The sequence below is a fragment of the Manduca sexta genome, chromosome 4 (genome assembly GCF_014839805.1).
Source record: "Manduca sexta isolate Smith_Timp_Sample1 chromosome 4, JHU_Msex_v1.0, whole genome shotgun sequence".
NCBI lineage: Eukaryota > Metazoa > Arthropoda > Insecta > Lepidoptera > Sphingidae > Manduca > Manduca sexta.
In genome coordinates this window covers 1,191,095-1,205,122 of record NC_051118.1, presented here as the reverse complement: position 1 = coordinate 1,205,122, position 14,028 = coordinate 1,191,095, and the positions used below count along the sequence as shown (strand labels likewise).

The 14,028-nt window shown below is 33.8% G+C and overlaps 3 protein-coding genes across 4 annotated transcripts; 1 reads left to right on the top strand and 2 right to left on the bottom strand.

Moving 5' to 3' along the window:
- Nucleotides 1-12: 12 nt before the first annotated feature.
- Nucleotides 13-1,902, top strand: LOC115456015 (actin-related protein 8). Its single transcript, XM_030184861.2, has one exon. It carries the CDS (start codon nt 188-190, stop codon nt 1,877-1,879), a length of 1,692 nt encoding a protein of 563 aa, XP_030040721.1. The 5' UTR covers nt 13-187; the 3' UTR covers nt 1,880-1,902.
- Nucleotides 1,903-1,990: 88 nt separating this feature from the next.
- LOC115456016 (XK-related protein 6) lies at nt 1,991-8,054 on the bottom strand. Its single transcript, XM_030184862.2, has 5 exons — nt 7,650-8,054; nt 6,171-6,290; nt 5,311-5,498; nt 4,706-4,858; nt 1,991-4,041 (listed from the first exon to the last, which is right to left on the bottom strand). The coding sequence occupies exons 1-5, from the start codon at nt 7,904-7,906 to the stop codon at nt 3,578-3,580; spliced, it is 1,182 nt and encodes a 393-aa protein (XP_030040722.1). The 5' UTR covers nt 7,907-8,054; the 3' UTR covers nt 1,991-3,577.
- Nucleotides 8,055-8,481: 427 nt separating this feature from the next.
- Nucleotides 8,482-13,971, bottom strand: LOC115456014. Of its 2 annotated transcripts, none has more exons than XM_030184859.2 (5): nt 13,553-13,971; nt 13,145-13,408; nt 12,487-12,671; nt 11,814-12,095; nt 8,482-8,605 (listed from the first exon to the last, which is right to left on the bottom strand). In XM_030184859.2, exons 1-5 carry the CDS (start codon nt 13,616-13,618, stop codon nt 8,506-8,508), a joined length of 897 nt encoding a protein of 298 aa, XP_030040719.1. In that variant the 5' UTR covers nt 13,619-13,971; the 3' UTR covers nt 8,482-8,505. The 2 variants fall into 2 exon arrangements, with proteins under 2 accessions (XP_030040719.1, XP_030040720.1); XM_030184860.2 differs by lacking the exon at nt 8,482-8,605 and adding an exon at nt 11,503-11,722.
- Nucleotides 13,972-14,028: the final 57 nt, after the last annotated feature.

Genomic DNA, 14,028 nt, shown 5'->3' with positions numbered 1-14,028 from the left:
GACCAAAGGAGCAATTAGAAAAAGACAATCTGTCAAGTTTGTCAAACTCAAAACAACGCTAAGGTTATAGCAAATTGGAATGTAAATAATGATAATTATTAAACAGTTCTTAAGTGTGTATACATAAAGGGTGAGATACTCCTTAGTAAGATACTTACAGGAAGCAGTATTTCACAACTCCAGCCAGATGAGTATGCCATCGCACGATGCCGGTTCAGATCTATTTCAACAGTTTCCACCAAACCGGATTATAGTTATTCACCCCGGATCACTCTACGTACGTATCGGGAGAGCGTCTGATCTCATACCAGTGAAGCAACTACACTGCATCGCCAGAAAACGTCGTCATGGCGGCAAAATCTACCGCGATCCATTCATCCCACCAAGTGTGCCAAAAACAAAGGAATTGATCGAGGAACTGGAAGAATGTAGGCTGCAGATCTCCCACACACTGCAGTCTTGCGTCCAGTCTAACGGAGCAAGGAGGTATGCAACCCCTCCGCAACAAATTGCTGCATTTAACCGCCGTTCTCTCCCCGAAGGCGTTTCAGACGGCGAACCCTGGCCTCAAGTACAGTGCGACATTGTTGTTGGGGACCTCGTTCTCGACATTGATCCTGAACTGCCTTACAACATACATTTCCCATACCGTAGAGGAGATTTCAATATACATACAGAAGTAGGGGGTTCAATTTCTTCTGTATTAAATGATTTGTATACAATATGGAGTTCAATAATAGAGTATAAGCTAGGTATACCTCTGATAGAGCTTATAAAATACCGATGTGTATTGCTTATACCTGATTTGTACTCACGGGGTCATTTGAAGTATTTAATGTCTCTTTTATTAAAAGATTTGGGTTTCGGCCACTGTTTCCTGGTGCAGGAAAGTGTTGGCGCTACATTTGGAGCAGGTATTGGGTCTGCTTGTGTAGTGGACATTGGAGATCAGAAAACAGCTATATCATGTGTTGAAGATGGAATCTCACATAAAACAACCAGGTTACGAATGGATTACGGAGCAGGAGATGTTTGTCAAACACTCTCCTGGATGTTCCACAAAAGTGCATTTCCATATAAAAATTGGAATGAAAATGTACCCAGAGATGTAGTATTGATGCGTAATTTGTATGAGAATTTTTGTCATATAAACTTAGACGTGTGTGGGCCTCAAGAAAAGAATTTTCTTGTTGATCATCCTGGTGATACAGTCAATAAATATACACTGCAAGTGGGTGATGAATGTATTATATCACCTTTATCAATGTTCTATACAGATTTACTGAAGATAACTGGTTTGAAATCTACAAAAATTCAGAATCGGCAACCGAGTGATCCAGAAGATCCGTTTGATGCAGAATTCCTGAGAGAAACAGGAAGGAAGAAAGAGTCAGCTGATCCAGCGGCTAATGAAAGCCAGCAATTTGAAGCTGTCAATGAATCACAGCCTCAAACAAACAATGATGAAGATATTGTAGTTGATACACTTGAAGGTGGTCCAGGGGACGTGCTGTCACTTACTCCTGGTCAAGTGCTGGCTATAGATGCAGCGATACTGCAGAGTATAGACCGGTGTCCCAGTGAAGAGTTGAAACGTAAAATGTACAGTAGTATATTAATAGTTGGAGGGGGTGTTAAGGTCCATGGAATATCTTTATGGCTACAAAATAGGTTAGCATTGCAAATCCCATATACTTACAAGACAGAGCAGCTGGAGATAGTGACTTCTCCTAAGGATATTGACCCAGCAAGTACAGTTTGGAAAGGAGCAGCAGTCATGTCTTGTTTAGAGTCCGCAATAGAGCTATGGATTAGTCAAAGCGAATGGAACAAATTTGGATTAAGAATATTGCGAGAAAGAGCTCCATTTATATGGTGAAAATATAATACAAAAATTATATTTGTTTTCTTTGATTTAAAAAACAATTTATTTGTAAGGGTTGAATTTATTATTGAAATGTTAGAGGTTTATTTAAAAAAAAAGAATACAAAATAAAGAAATATTTATTAGTATATTGAATTTGCTATAAAACATTATTGACAAAAACTGAGAATTTTGTAAACATTCTTGAGTATTGACTCAAAAATACATCAAAAAATTATTATGCTTTAATACTATATTGTATGTTTTTTCTTTTATTAATTAAATTTTATTTATATTTTTCTTTTAAACTAAAATGAGCATGACAAAAATAAGGCCCAGTTTAAGATTCTAAGTACATTCATAAATTATATTAAATTACTATAAAATCTCAACATCTTTAGGAATTATGTAAAAATGCAGTCTTAAATAGTTAACAGGCTTAATATCCACCAAATAACGAAATAATAACATTTATTGGCAATGCTTTTGGCTGTAGGTAAATAATTAAAATATATGAGTGACGAACTAAGGAAAAGTATATTATGGTCCATTATAGTTGAATATAAGTTTTTGTAACATTTAAATAGATGCTCTTGCCTAGTCCATTACTGATACAAATAAATGCTAACATTTCTGGTAACACCCCAATCATGAATAATTTGAAGTTACAAAACTAAGTCCAGTTTATACTACCATAAGAAAACTATTTAATCGCTGTAATGAGAATATTATGTTTAATAAGTTGGATTTGGCTAAAATGAGCTTAATTCTGTCAGATTATAGCACAAATTGAGATTCTTAAAAAAAGCTATGATTAATCTAGGAGATATGTATGTATAGAGGAAATCTCAACTTATAATAGTAATTTATATTCAGTATGTTAAAAGAATCACACCCAATAGGATATTTGATTCGTTTTTGTTTTATAATAGAATTATTATAATCCGGTAAAAAACATAATAAGTTTTAAGCTTTTTAAATTCGGTGGAAGGGGTAAGTGTGAAGAGATTACAAAAGTGGCTCAATACGCGCAAGTGACGTCATCGGGAATTATATTGCGTGCGACAGACAGAGATGAAGCAATAACCCCATTGCATTGCAATATTTGAATCATGAATTACTGCCTCATCTCTTAAACAATTTTAATGTTGTTTTTCAGAAGGATTTCTTCTTCATATTATTTACTGTTACATATAGAATAATCAAAAATCAAACAAAGGCAACACTGTTATTAATGATTAACTCATTCACATTTAAATGTAACAGAAAAAATACATAACTGAATCACTGACCTCTAATATCTATTAGTAATGGTCCGATTAAAATTCTACTTGAGCAGTAATTTGAGATTCTTAATTATAAAAAATCATTTATTATAAATGTTTTAGGCATAAAAATAGTATATAAAAAAATAAAAGGTGACTGTACATTTAATTTCTTACTGAGATTCTAATGGACTAATTTGAGAGATTTCTTAAATAATTGCACCATTCATTTACAGTGTATTAACATTTTCTTAAAAACATTATATTTGTTTATTCGAGGCATTCCATTATCAGTTATCACTGGTACAAAAATTTCTACTAACATTACCAGCAGTTGTACACAAGATGTCAACTTAAAACGTTAGCCTTCTCCATTTATGAAATCGATCAAACATAATAAAACTATAAATACTGATCCGTAAGATTTAAACTCACTTACAACCCTGTACTAGCTAACAGCAGTCAACGGATTATTAACTGTGAACACAAAATCGTTAATCTTAACTTTGGGATGGAAGAACCCGTAGTAAACTAACATAAACCCTAAACCTAGTGCATAGGGCACCAGACATAGCACTAAAACCGGTATAAAGTATACAGACAGTTTGGTTGGTTCGTCTGCAAATAGATACCATGCTATACTGCATGCTATGTTTTGTACGAAACATATACTATAATATATAGAATATCTGTATCTAGTCCTGCCTTCAATAGGAAGAATGTAGGTGAAAAGATAAACACCACCGAGTGCGAAAGAGAAGGCAATATCTCCCACTCTGTTGTGAGAGCAGAATGGAGAACGGTCAAAGATTTGTAGTAATGTTGCCGTGATGAAGATGTGAAGGCAACAGGCGAGGATTATCCAATGCGGATAGAGGTACGCCATGGCTGATATCGCCATTATTCTACTTACTGTGAAAGAAAGAAAATTGGAATCAATTAATTTGTTTATAAATTTTTATAATATTAGTACTAATGTGTTGCCATTTTTGGGCATTTTCAAACAATGTCACGATTATTAGAGCCGTTTCGTCAAGCCTCAACAGCCACGCACTTCATAGTATCTTTCACTAAATAAATAAAATAAAATGCTTTATTCATCACATAGGCGAACATAGTTGCACTTATGATAAGTCAAGGTACATGAGAATATTTAATTATTACTTAATTAAATTAGCTTAAACAAAGACAATTTATATTGATATTGAATATAAAATAAATGAAAAATATACTTAGTAAACAAAGAAGCCAGCTCGGGCTGGCAGGGAAGAAGAAATAAAATGATGTATATATGTATTTTTAAATAAGCAATAAGGGAGAAACGCGTCGCGATCCTCACCGGTGAGGACAATAAAAGCCCTAACCTAGCTAACCTACCAGCCTTTCACTAACTACCTAAGCGATGACTACCCGAAGAAGAAAGGCAGAAAGAAACTACGGGCTTTATTTTTTGTCATCAATTGTCCATTCTTTTATAATATTGTTATTAAATTATTAAATATATTAATTTTTTTTGGACTATACAAACAATGCTAGTCTTAGCAATTAAATGTTTAATAAATAATTCATTACTTACACGAGACTAAAAAATGCCAGATAGTCTGCAATACGGAGCCGCACCATGTCATGTTCGCCTTGTCCTGCTGCGCGAACCGGATCGCTCGTTGGTACGCGGCCAGACACCAGCCCATGCCACCGATCGACGAACAGATTGATAACATCTGGTGGACTGAAGAAAATAGACAGTTGTTTGAGTGCTATATTAAGGATACACGCATAAATTCGAGCACACATAGAAAGTAGCGTAGCATAGCGTAGGGAAGGGGGGAGGGGGTGATATGGACTCCAACATTGGTAACCAGTATATAGATTACTTTATTTATAGGTTTTTAGTGTTTTTTTAAGGCGGTATAATTTTTTGTGATTATTCAAATAGGGCCTTTACGGCCCTGGGTGTCAAAAACTAAAAACATGCCACTACAATGTAGCGACGCGCTGGCGCAAGCGTCTCCGATTCATCGATCTTATGATCTAACTCTCTGCATGTCTGCGGCTCCAGCCTGCGCCCCTTAGCAAGTAGTTGATCCAGTATCAACATTTACTATCACTCAAAATAATTTTAGACACTTGGTCTTATTTCCCTTTGTAATAGAATCTTTGGAATCAAATTAGAACACTTACCTACTAACTCGTCATTTCCCCGGAGCAGCAGGCTGGTTTGTAGAACTTGCTGCGGCGCCGCTTCCAAGAAGCACTCGAAGATTCTCAGCAGAGCAGCATCAGAATCCTCTTTCAGCATCAGCCGGTAGTATGTGTGTTGGGTGGCTGGGTCCTTGTTGCGCTCTGCTTGGCGAGATTTGAAGGCGTAGCTGATGAATTATTTAGTTGTAATTTGTAGTATTATCGAATGGCGTAGCCTAGTTGGGAAGGTGGGAGGCCGGTTCACCCTACCCGACACTTTTTCTTCACTAATATGTTAAATAAAACTCTTAAGAAATTATGACTTTTGTTGGTTGTATCAGTGACTAAGGAGCGCACGTAACTATTATTTTGGTTTTCTGAAATGCGTTTTTTTTGGTTGTTGCTTTAGGACAGTAAACATTGAGTCGGTCCTGGGCGGTAAGAACGCCACTGGTGTTTTCTTATGTGATGAAATAGACCAGGAAACGAATGATAGCTGATACTATATTCATTGGAACTTATAAATATAACATTCAATAAACAGTGGAAATAATAGGTAGAAAAGGTGTGCTTAGAGCATCTTTACTTATTACAACTGTATTTCATTTGTTATATCAAGACTTACACCAAATCTTTTTTCTGTCCAAGGATAACATGGTGGAATTTAGTAAACTTAAATATTATGTAAAAATGCATATACAGTTATACATTTGTTGTACAAAATGGCTATTATTGAATATTTTGTTTATCACAATATAACATATTAATTTATTATTGTCAAAAGTAAGCTATAAGGCCACATAGGCCACATTATGTAGTTTTACAAACCTGTATTATCAGTATATAAAATTAAAACTTACATAAGTGCGTCAATAGAACGCAAAATAGGCGCCATTTGCAGAACCAGAATAAATATCCTAAGCCATTTTCTTTTCGTAAACTCATTGGAGAGGGAATCTTGCTGCTTGTCCAAGGAATACCTGGAATTGAGGCACAAGGATAAATCATGGAAAAATCCACAAAAAACATTGCAGGAGAATCTTTTTGCATGTACTTGTATCATGAAATCTTGTATTTTTATATATAATTGAGCCAAATAAGGCTTTTGAAATATGTACATACAATTATAAAAGGACTAAGCATTGAGAAAGCACTTAATAACAATGTCTGCAAAAGTGTGTAGCTTCAGTGATAGACATTAAATGTATGAGTAGCAAATGTACACACAGACCAATCATTATCTGCAACAACACACTATCAGTTTGGAGTCATATCAAGGTTATGTGAAGTTGTCTATTTAAATTAGCATATTAATTTGAATGAGATGGTTTAGTTACGATTAATGAAGATCATCAGCTCATCCGCTTTCACAATTTCAATTGTTTTGAAAATTGATATACTGTTATGTTGGTGGTATTTCCAAGAAATAGCAGTCTTCAGCTGATGCTGCAGTATCAAGTAGTCTGCAAGATAGCCAATTTCTTAGGAACATACAGCAGGTGTATCATGTTTTAGCTTACTATAATTGTCGCAATGATTAGATGTAGAAAGGTGATGATTGAAAAAAATAAAATTTAAAATGTTTGAAATTTCCTGCCCACCAAAAACTTTAAATGCTGTACTATGCTGCATTCAGCATAACAGATGGGGTATGTTCATTTCTTATGTGTTTAGTTAAGAAAACAAAAAAAAAATAAAAAATATTCAAATCTACAGCTTGTATATGAAACATTTATAATGTGGAATATGTTTTATATTAATATTTAAACATTTCTACTATATATACTACATGATAACTCATTTCATGGCATGTATTTAAAATAGTATAACAGACAAACAGGAACAACTGTGACATAAACAGGTTTATAGTTTTTTATATAATAATAGCGCCATAAATTATTTCTACATTTCTTGTTTGATTTGGAAAAACCAAGATTCTTAAATATATTATAATCCAAAATTTTTTATATGTCTCAATGATCAAACAAGCTTATTTACCACATTTAGCATAGCTTGGCATAGAGGGGTGTATATCTATATTTGTTGGGTGCTCTTCAGGGCAGTGCAATCTTTTGGGCGCCCGCTTAGTTTAATGTAAGTATGGGCCAAAAGGGGCCCCAATGCTCAGGGGCCCCGTAATACTAATACGGCTGATATGGCGGTAGCTACACTCCTGTGGTTTACAATATAATAGTTCTAGAACTCAAAATAATTCAAACCTAAAATTATAATCAGAATTTTAAATTACAAAAACTCCAGTCTTCATGGCACTGCACTCACTCTAGAACATATATCTTGCCCAGTTATTATTTATTTAGGATATAAAAAAGGGTACTTACATTCTTATAGACACAGCAGTATTTACAAAAGCTGGAAGAAGTATGAATGCAAGAGTCCATGCAAACTCCGTCATCATCTTCGCCAAATAATACCTAACAGCAACATTAATATCAAGGCCTAGGTCTATGAAATGTCCTACAATGGTCAGAGTAGACATGACTAAGTCCAACTCAGTTATCTTAATTTTCTTCGGCATTTCGTCTGTTTCATCGTAAGAATGGCCGTTTGGGAGTAGATCACGCACTGTTTTTGGCATCGTTGTTTGGTGGGGTTATTATTACATAATAGAACACAAAAACTTAGTTCACGCAATAAAACAACAAAGCGCGGTTTGCAAAAAACAAAGTTTGTTTCGAAAAGTTGGAACGTCAAGTTGAAAGGTCGAATGTCAAATCAAATGTCATGAAAACCCACAGATTTTTTTTTTTTGGTTTAACCACAGATTATATTATTTACTTAGTGAACTTCTTTATATTAGGCAAAGGTTAGTGTAATCGTGCAACCCGAGGATTATGATTTAAATATTTTCCCTGTTTTAGAATTATCCAAAAAAGATTAATAACTATTAATCCGTAGCAGATACTACGCACCAGCAACAGGATTGTAGTTAATGTTTGTAAAGGATAAAAGGAAGTGCGCTCGTGTATGATTTCTGTATTGAGACAAATGTTTATAATAATATTATGTATTTTCGACTGATATGAAGCAAAATATCTTTGTAATTCATAGGCCTACGCACTACTTATACGAGTATAATGACTCAGAAGTGCTTTTAAGTATTAAGTCTTGGTAATGCAGCGTGTACGATCCTGATGAAGTACAAAATACATATTTTTACTTTTGTTATATTTAAATTTATTTGAATAGAGTGTTGAGAATATCCTGCGATGAGAGGTTGGCGGCGAAAAGCGTTAGGAATAATGGATCCTGTAGCTGTTGCTTTTGCGGCCGTGTTCTGTAAACACAAAGTAATATTATTAAGTATATATAAACCAGGGGGTGGACACTTAGAACATTTTGTGTAATGATGAATGATTATATATCTTAATACCGTTACATAGAGTTTAGTTTTGGTTGACAAAAGGATGTCTCATCGTAACATCTTGTACCAACATAATAATCCAATAAATTTTGAAAATATGTTGGCTACCATGATAGTTGATAATTTGCCGCCATTATTGACGGTAGATTTGTCATTGTTGAAGTTTATTTGCAAAAAAATTGTATTATTGCGATTATGTTAAATAATAAGTTATGTTTTATGCCGAATACGTTGAGTTGAGCCAGCTTTTCCGTTTCGTGTATATTTCTTCTTGAAGGAATTTGTGTAGTGTGTGTTACGAGATAGTGATTCTTATTTTTCCGAGATATTGACTCTAATTCTGTTTACATTTGTGTAGTTTATTGATTTTGTGTGCGAGAATGGGGAAAAGAATTAATGTGTATAAAAATGTGAGGTTTGTGGCATACAAAAGTACCCAAAGTCAAACAAAATATTTATGGCTAAGTATCCACTTGATCTACACCGGTAACAGAAAATTTATATTATGATTTAAAACATTACATAAAAGTGATGTATATTTAATTCAAATTTACAACCTCAGGTAGTCGTTGAAGAGAATACTCTAGATTATGGAGTTTCAATTCTATGCTTAGTAACCTAATCAAAAAGGCACGTGTGAAATCTATGAATTTGCCCTTGCAATAATTGTATCATAGTAATTGTTGATTAGACGGAAAAAGATCATATCTGTAAGGTATAAAATTTTTCAGTTTCCATATAAAATTGGAAATAAATAACGGAAAACTGGAGTGTTATGAATTTTTAAGTAGGAGACCTAAACATTATACAATTTATACATAAGAAATTCACGTGATAATATTGTGTATTTTCTAATTAAATAAAGGGAATTATTAAAAATTGTGGACGTTTTATTTTTAATATTCTAAATTCAATCATAATTTATACCAGTGTAAGATTTATGGTCAGCAATTTTTATCGATATAAAGCTGTCGATACAAAATTATCGATAATATCGATTAAATAAGGAACGTTCCTAGAAACGAGCAGATTTATAGTAAGTTGGCAGCCTTGCGTATCATTTTTTCTGCGTAATGTTGGTACAAAATGTAATTCTACTGGGCTCACGTATGTGTGCGTGAGCTCAAATTCAATGTACTAAGTGCCGCCTCTTCTTACGTAGTATATTACTTACTCTATGATATAAACCACAATATTATTTCTCAGAACAAGAACAAGCATAGAAGGAATCTAAATTACCCTCATATACTTATCCTTTTTTTTCAAATAGGCCAAAACCGTTGAAAAGAACGAGACAAATATTATGTTGCTAAGGTCGGCTTGCGTACACTTTAAAAATTGTCAAATGGTTACCTTTGGTCCTCTTTATGATACCGAATTAAAAAGCAAATAAAATGTCAAATGTTCCAACTTGCCAACCTTAAAACAATGTCACAAACGCGCCCACACAATTTAGTTACGTTATACTTCAGCGCGTGCTTTTCAAAAGTGGCTACATGTTTTGTAATATTTTAGTTGTTAATTTTAATAAATACACAGTGCTGTTTAAGTATAATATAGCCCTACGAACAAGTAATGGCCTGCGTTATTGTGGGTGTAAATCTCATTCTTCTCGTAAAGAAAATGAGACTGAAATCATCAGCTTCCATCGGTGAGTAAACAAAAACCTAATATATTTGCTTAAGCCCTGTACATAAGTGCAAAAGTATTATTAATTAATCTTTATTATGCTGTAGTCATATTATAATCCGCTGTTGGCCATTCGATACAGTAATTATTAAGTATTTTTCATTTTTACCAATTTACGTAGTCGTGTTCAATAGTGTTGTGCTGCATATTCTGTCGATAACATAGATGTTAGTATATTGTAGTTTACCATTTTGCATAAATTGCGTTTTACTTTCAATATATGGTGGTTATGTAGTGGTAAAAGCCACTTGGAAACCGTGCGCGAAGGCTGGGGTCGAGGAAACTATCTGATTTTCATAGTGTGTTTCATACAACGTGTTTCATTGCAGATTCTCCACAGATGATGCTATGAGGCAAAAATGGATCGTTGCCATAGCTCATCCCAATTGGCATTGGAAAAACAGCACCGTGTTTGCTCTAAGCATTTCGACAAAGTTTTATTAACATTGAAATAAGTTATCAAACATATGTGACATGAATGATACCGCTGTGTTTTAATTTTACTGTCTCATTTTAGTAGCTTCTGTCAAATCACACCTCTTGGGTATCTTTTAATCCCTGAGAAAGTCAGGACAGAACAGAAGGCGTACTGGCTTTCTCCTAAACGAAATTCCGGCCGATTTCTTGTTTGTTACTTACAGCGGTTTCCATTCCTTCGAAATTTCTAACATTTTCTTAATTTAATAATCTAAATGCTTGACCATTTTTGTTTGAATGACGTTTCGGAAGGCATAGAAACTGCTGTAAATAACGAATGAAAATTGGACAAAATTTAGCTCGTAGAAAGCCGGTAGTTCTATAATTTATTGTAATTTAACAGCTTCTTAACGAGTGCTTTTTTTATACCCAGACTTCTTTTGGTACTTGAATACCAAATCAGGATTTTGATATCATTTTTTAGCCTTTATCTAAAATAGCAATTTGCAACGGTTTGTAGTTGACTGACCGAAAAGTGTTTATTTTAGCAGGTCTGCGAATTTACCATAGCCGATAGACAAAGCATCTATCGATATCGATAAGATATCAGAAGGGTTCGCAACACAATTAAATTTCTTGCTGTCTAAGACAGAGTACACTCAAATGTCATAGTGTTACTTCTATGCTTGTCATTGTTCTGAGTATTATTTCAGCCCAAAATCTTTCAACATTATTTTAGCCATAGATAATAGCAATATTAAATGTCATAAATATGATATTATATTCGGGCTCGGGAGTCGTTTTGATTTCAGATGCCAAAGAGAATTATAATATATATTTCAGATGCGTTCGGTTCAGCTACCGTAGGCTAGGAGTGTCTTGTGTCTTGTCTGGGAGTCGCCGGACACAGAGGTTCAAAAAAACCTACAATTGAAATTCGTTGTCTCTTTATCATTATTGGTATAATTAAGCTACGATTCACGATTATTAAATGTTAAACTTATATTTTACTTACTTTTCTTTTAGAAGATTGACCAGTGGACTCCATTTCTCAGGGAAAAGTGTCTCGTTGCTCCTCCATTTATCTTTAATTAAATCCGTGATAGACGCGTTGACTACCCTCAAATAGCCGCATTTATTTGTGTACGCGTCTAGTAATAGTTGATCGAAGAATTTAGGAACGAAGTCGTCGATACATGTTTTAACGTTGTAAAGAGACGAGTTCATGTCTCTTGCGTGTTGTCTTGTTTTTATTTCCACTATTGTTACTAGGCTTTCTTGCATGGTTTCGTTGAACCTTAGGAAAACGTAATGTTTGTATTATAGTATACACAAGTTTTATTATCTATTTCTTCACATCAGGGATAGGAAAGTAATTTTCTGGGCGATTTCACTGATTTATATTAGGGAATATTTATTTTTTTGTTTAGTTTGATGCAATAATCGATAACATAATTTGTTTCTTGCTGCTTTTTAAATAGCTGAATTGACCCCTCTTTGGGTAAAACTGACTGCATCTAGGCCGGTACCAATGGTGCTCTGTGATAATGCCGAGGCATAGGGCGGAAAAATAATTATGAATCCAGCTATTATTTCTAAATCTGCAGTAAACATCCATGAAATTCTAGTTATGGCTTTTGGTAGGCCATAAGATTACGTCATTTTTCTGTCGTAATTGTTAAACTTACAGAACAGCCTGGTGCAGTAAACAGTGCGCCGCGGCCACCTCATCTGGCAACTCCTTGTGGCATTTAGTGACGGTATCGAAGTTTCTAACATCTTCGAAGTTCTTGATCACGCTGTGGAACTGCGCACGAATCTGCTCTAGCTTCTCTACTGGGTCTACTAGACAATGTTCTACCATGTCTATTATCTATTGAAAAAAACTTAATTATTTGTATGTAAGTCTAAACCAGACTTTAAATTGATTAGAGATTTTTGATTTGTCTTGATAACTTGTCTAAGGGCAAAAAAGAAACGCCAAGTTTAACTCCTTTATGGAGAATGATCATTCATTTCTTAGATCTAGAGTTTCAATACATATAAGATACTCAGAGTTTCGGACTGCCGTATATGGATAAGCTTTTTGCTTGCAGTAAGTTTTTCCGGCTAAAATAGACCGAGATCCGGCCTTATGCTTATATGCTCCTCAAATTCGAAACAAAGGGTAGCGACTTTTACTCCATTTTGGCGGGATGTCATGTATATACCTACATGAACAGCTTTAGGTATCACCTATAAATCCGATTATTTTCTTACGTGGTAATATTCCGATTTGAAAGCCTCATAACGTTAATCGCACAATGTATTTCAACAGTTTTTTTTAAAGTATATTACATAACTCACCTCCTCCATCGTAATCATGAAGTTTGTGAAATCTCTAAAATATTTAATTTTGTAAAACTTTAGGACGGAACTTCTTAATTCCTTTGCCATTTGATCATTCATGATGTATACTAGATCCAGGAAGGTGTCTATGGTCTGCAAAGACTTGTTTTTCAGACTGATATAATTTGTTCTGCCTTGGTTGAACAAGTCTTTGGCTACGTTAAATGATTCTGTAGCTAGATAGTTATTTTTATCTATACTTTGGAATATGTTGTCTTTACACTGTTGGGAGAAAGTAGTCATAAGCGCCAATAGATAACATATTAAATTAGTTGATATAACTGCTATATTGTTTTTAAATTTATAATACACTTGTATACATTTTATAATCGATGAGAAATCAGATTATTATTAATAGTTACATACCTCTTGTAGGTAAAATAATGACACGAGCAATAAAGTTATGTCACATATTCTTGCGAATGTAACCATTACAGCTGTATCATTGATTTAATCGAAAAAATATATTTTAGTAATAAACGAATAAAATTCATGTATCACTTATATTATTAATGGCTGAATAAAATTTTGGTCCTTCTAGCCAGATGTTTTAAGTATTATAACAGATTCAGTCATGTTGATCGTGAAATTAATATTTTGCAATTATTTCTGTAGTGAGTAAAAGTCATAAAGTTTTATTGAGAGTTACGAAACACATACGTATTCGAAATACGCATTATATTTGTGCATACTTAAACCATTCTAGATATGGATTGAAATTAAAAATTTGCAATTATTATAAAACAATAGGTTTAAAATAAATGAATATAGCTAATGTTTAATTTAATATTATGTAAATTAAAGGGGGTTAGTATTTTTCATACGAATCCGTTTAAACTGTT

Coding starts and splice junctions, on each gene's coding strand:
- LOC115456014 (XM_030184859.2), bottom strand. CDS start 13,618: ATGGTTACATTCGCAAGAATATGTGACATAACTTTATTGCTCGTGTCA. Junction 13,409..13,552: donor CATTATTTTACCTACAAGAG/GTATGTAACTAT, acceptor TTCTCCCAACAG/TGTAAAGACAACATATTCCA. Junction 8,606..11,813: donor GTCAATCTTCTAAAAGAAAA/GTAAGTAAAATA, acceptor TTGTGTTTACAG/AACACGGCCGCAAAAGCAAC.
- LOC115456016 (XM_030184862.2), bottom strand. CDS start 7,906: ATGCCAAAAACAGTGCGTGATCTACTCCCAAACGGCCATTCTTACGAT. Junction 6,291..7,649: donor ACTGCTGTGTCTATAAGAAT/GTAAGTACCCTT, acceptor CCTCAATTCCAG/GTATTCCTTGGACAAGCAGC. Junction 4,859..5,310: donor GGGAAATGACGAGTTAGTAG/GTAAGTGTTCTA, acceptor TATTTTCTTCAG/TCCACCAGATGTTATCAATC.
- LOC115456015 (XM_030184861.2), top strand. CDS start 188: ATGAGTATGCCATCGCACGATGCCGGTTCAGATCTATTTCAACAGTTT.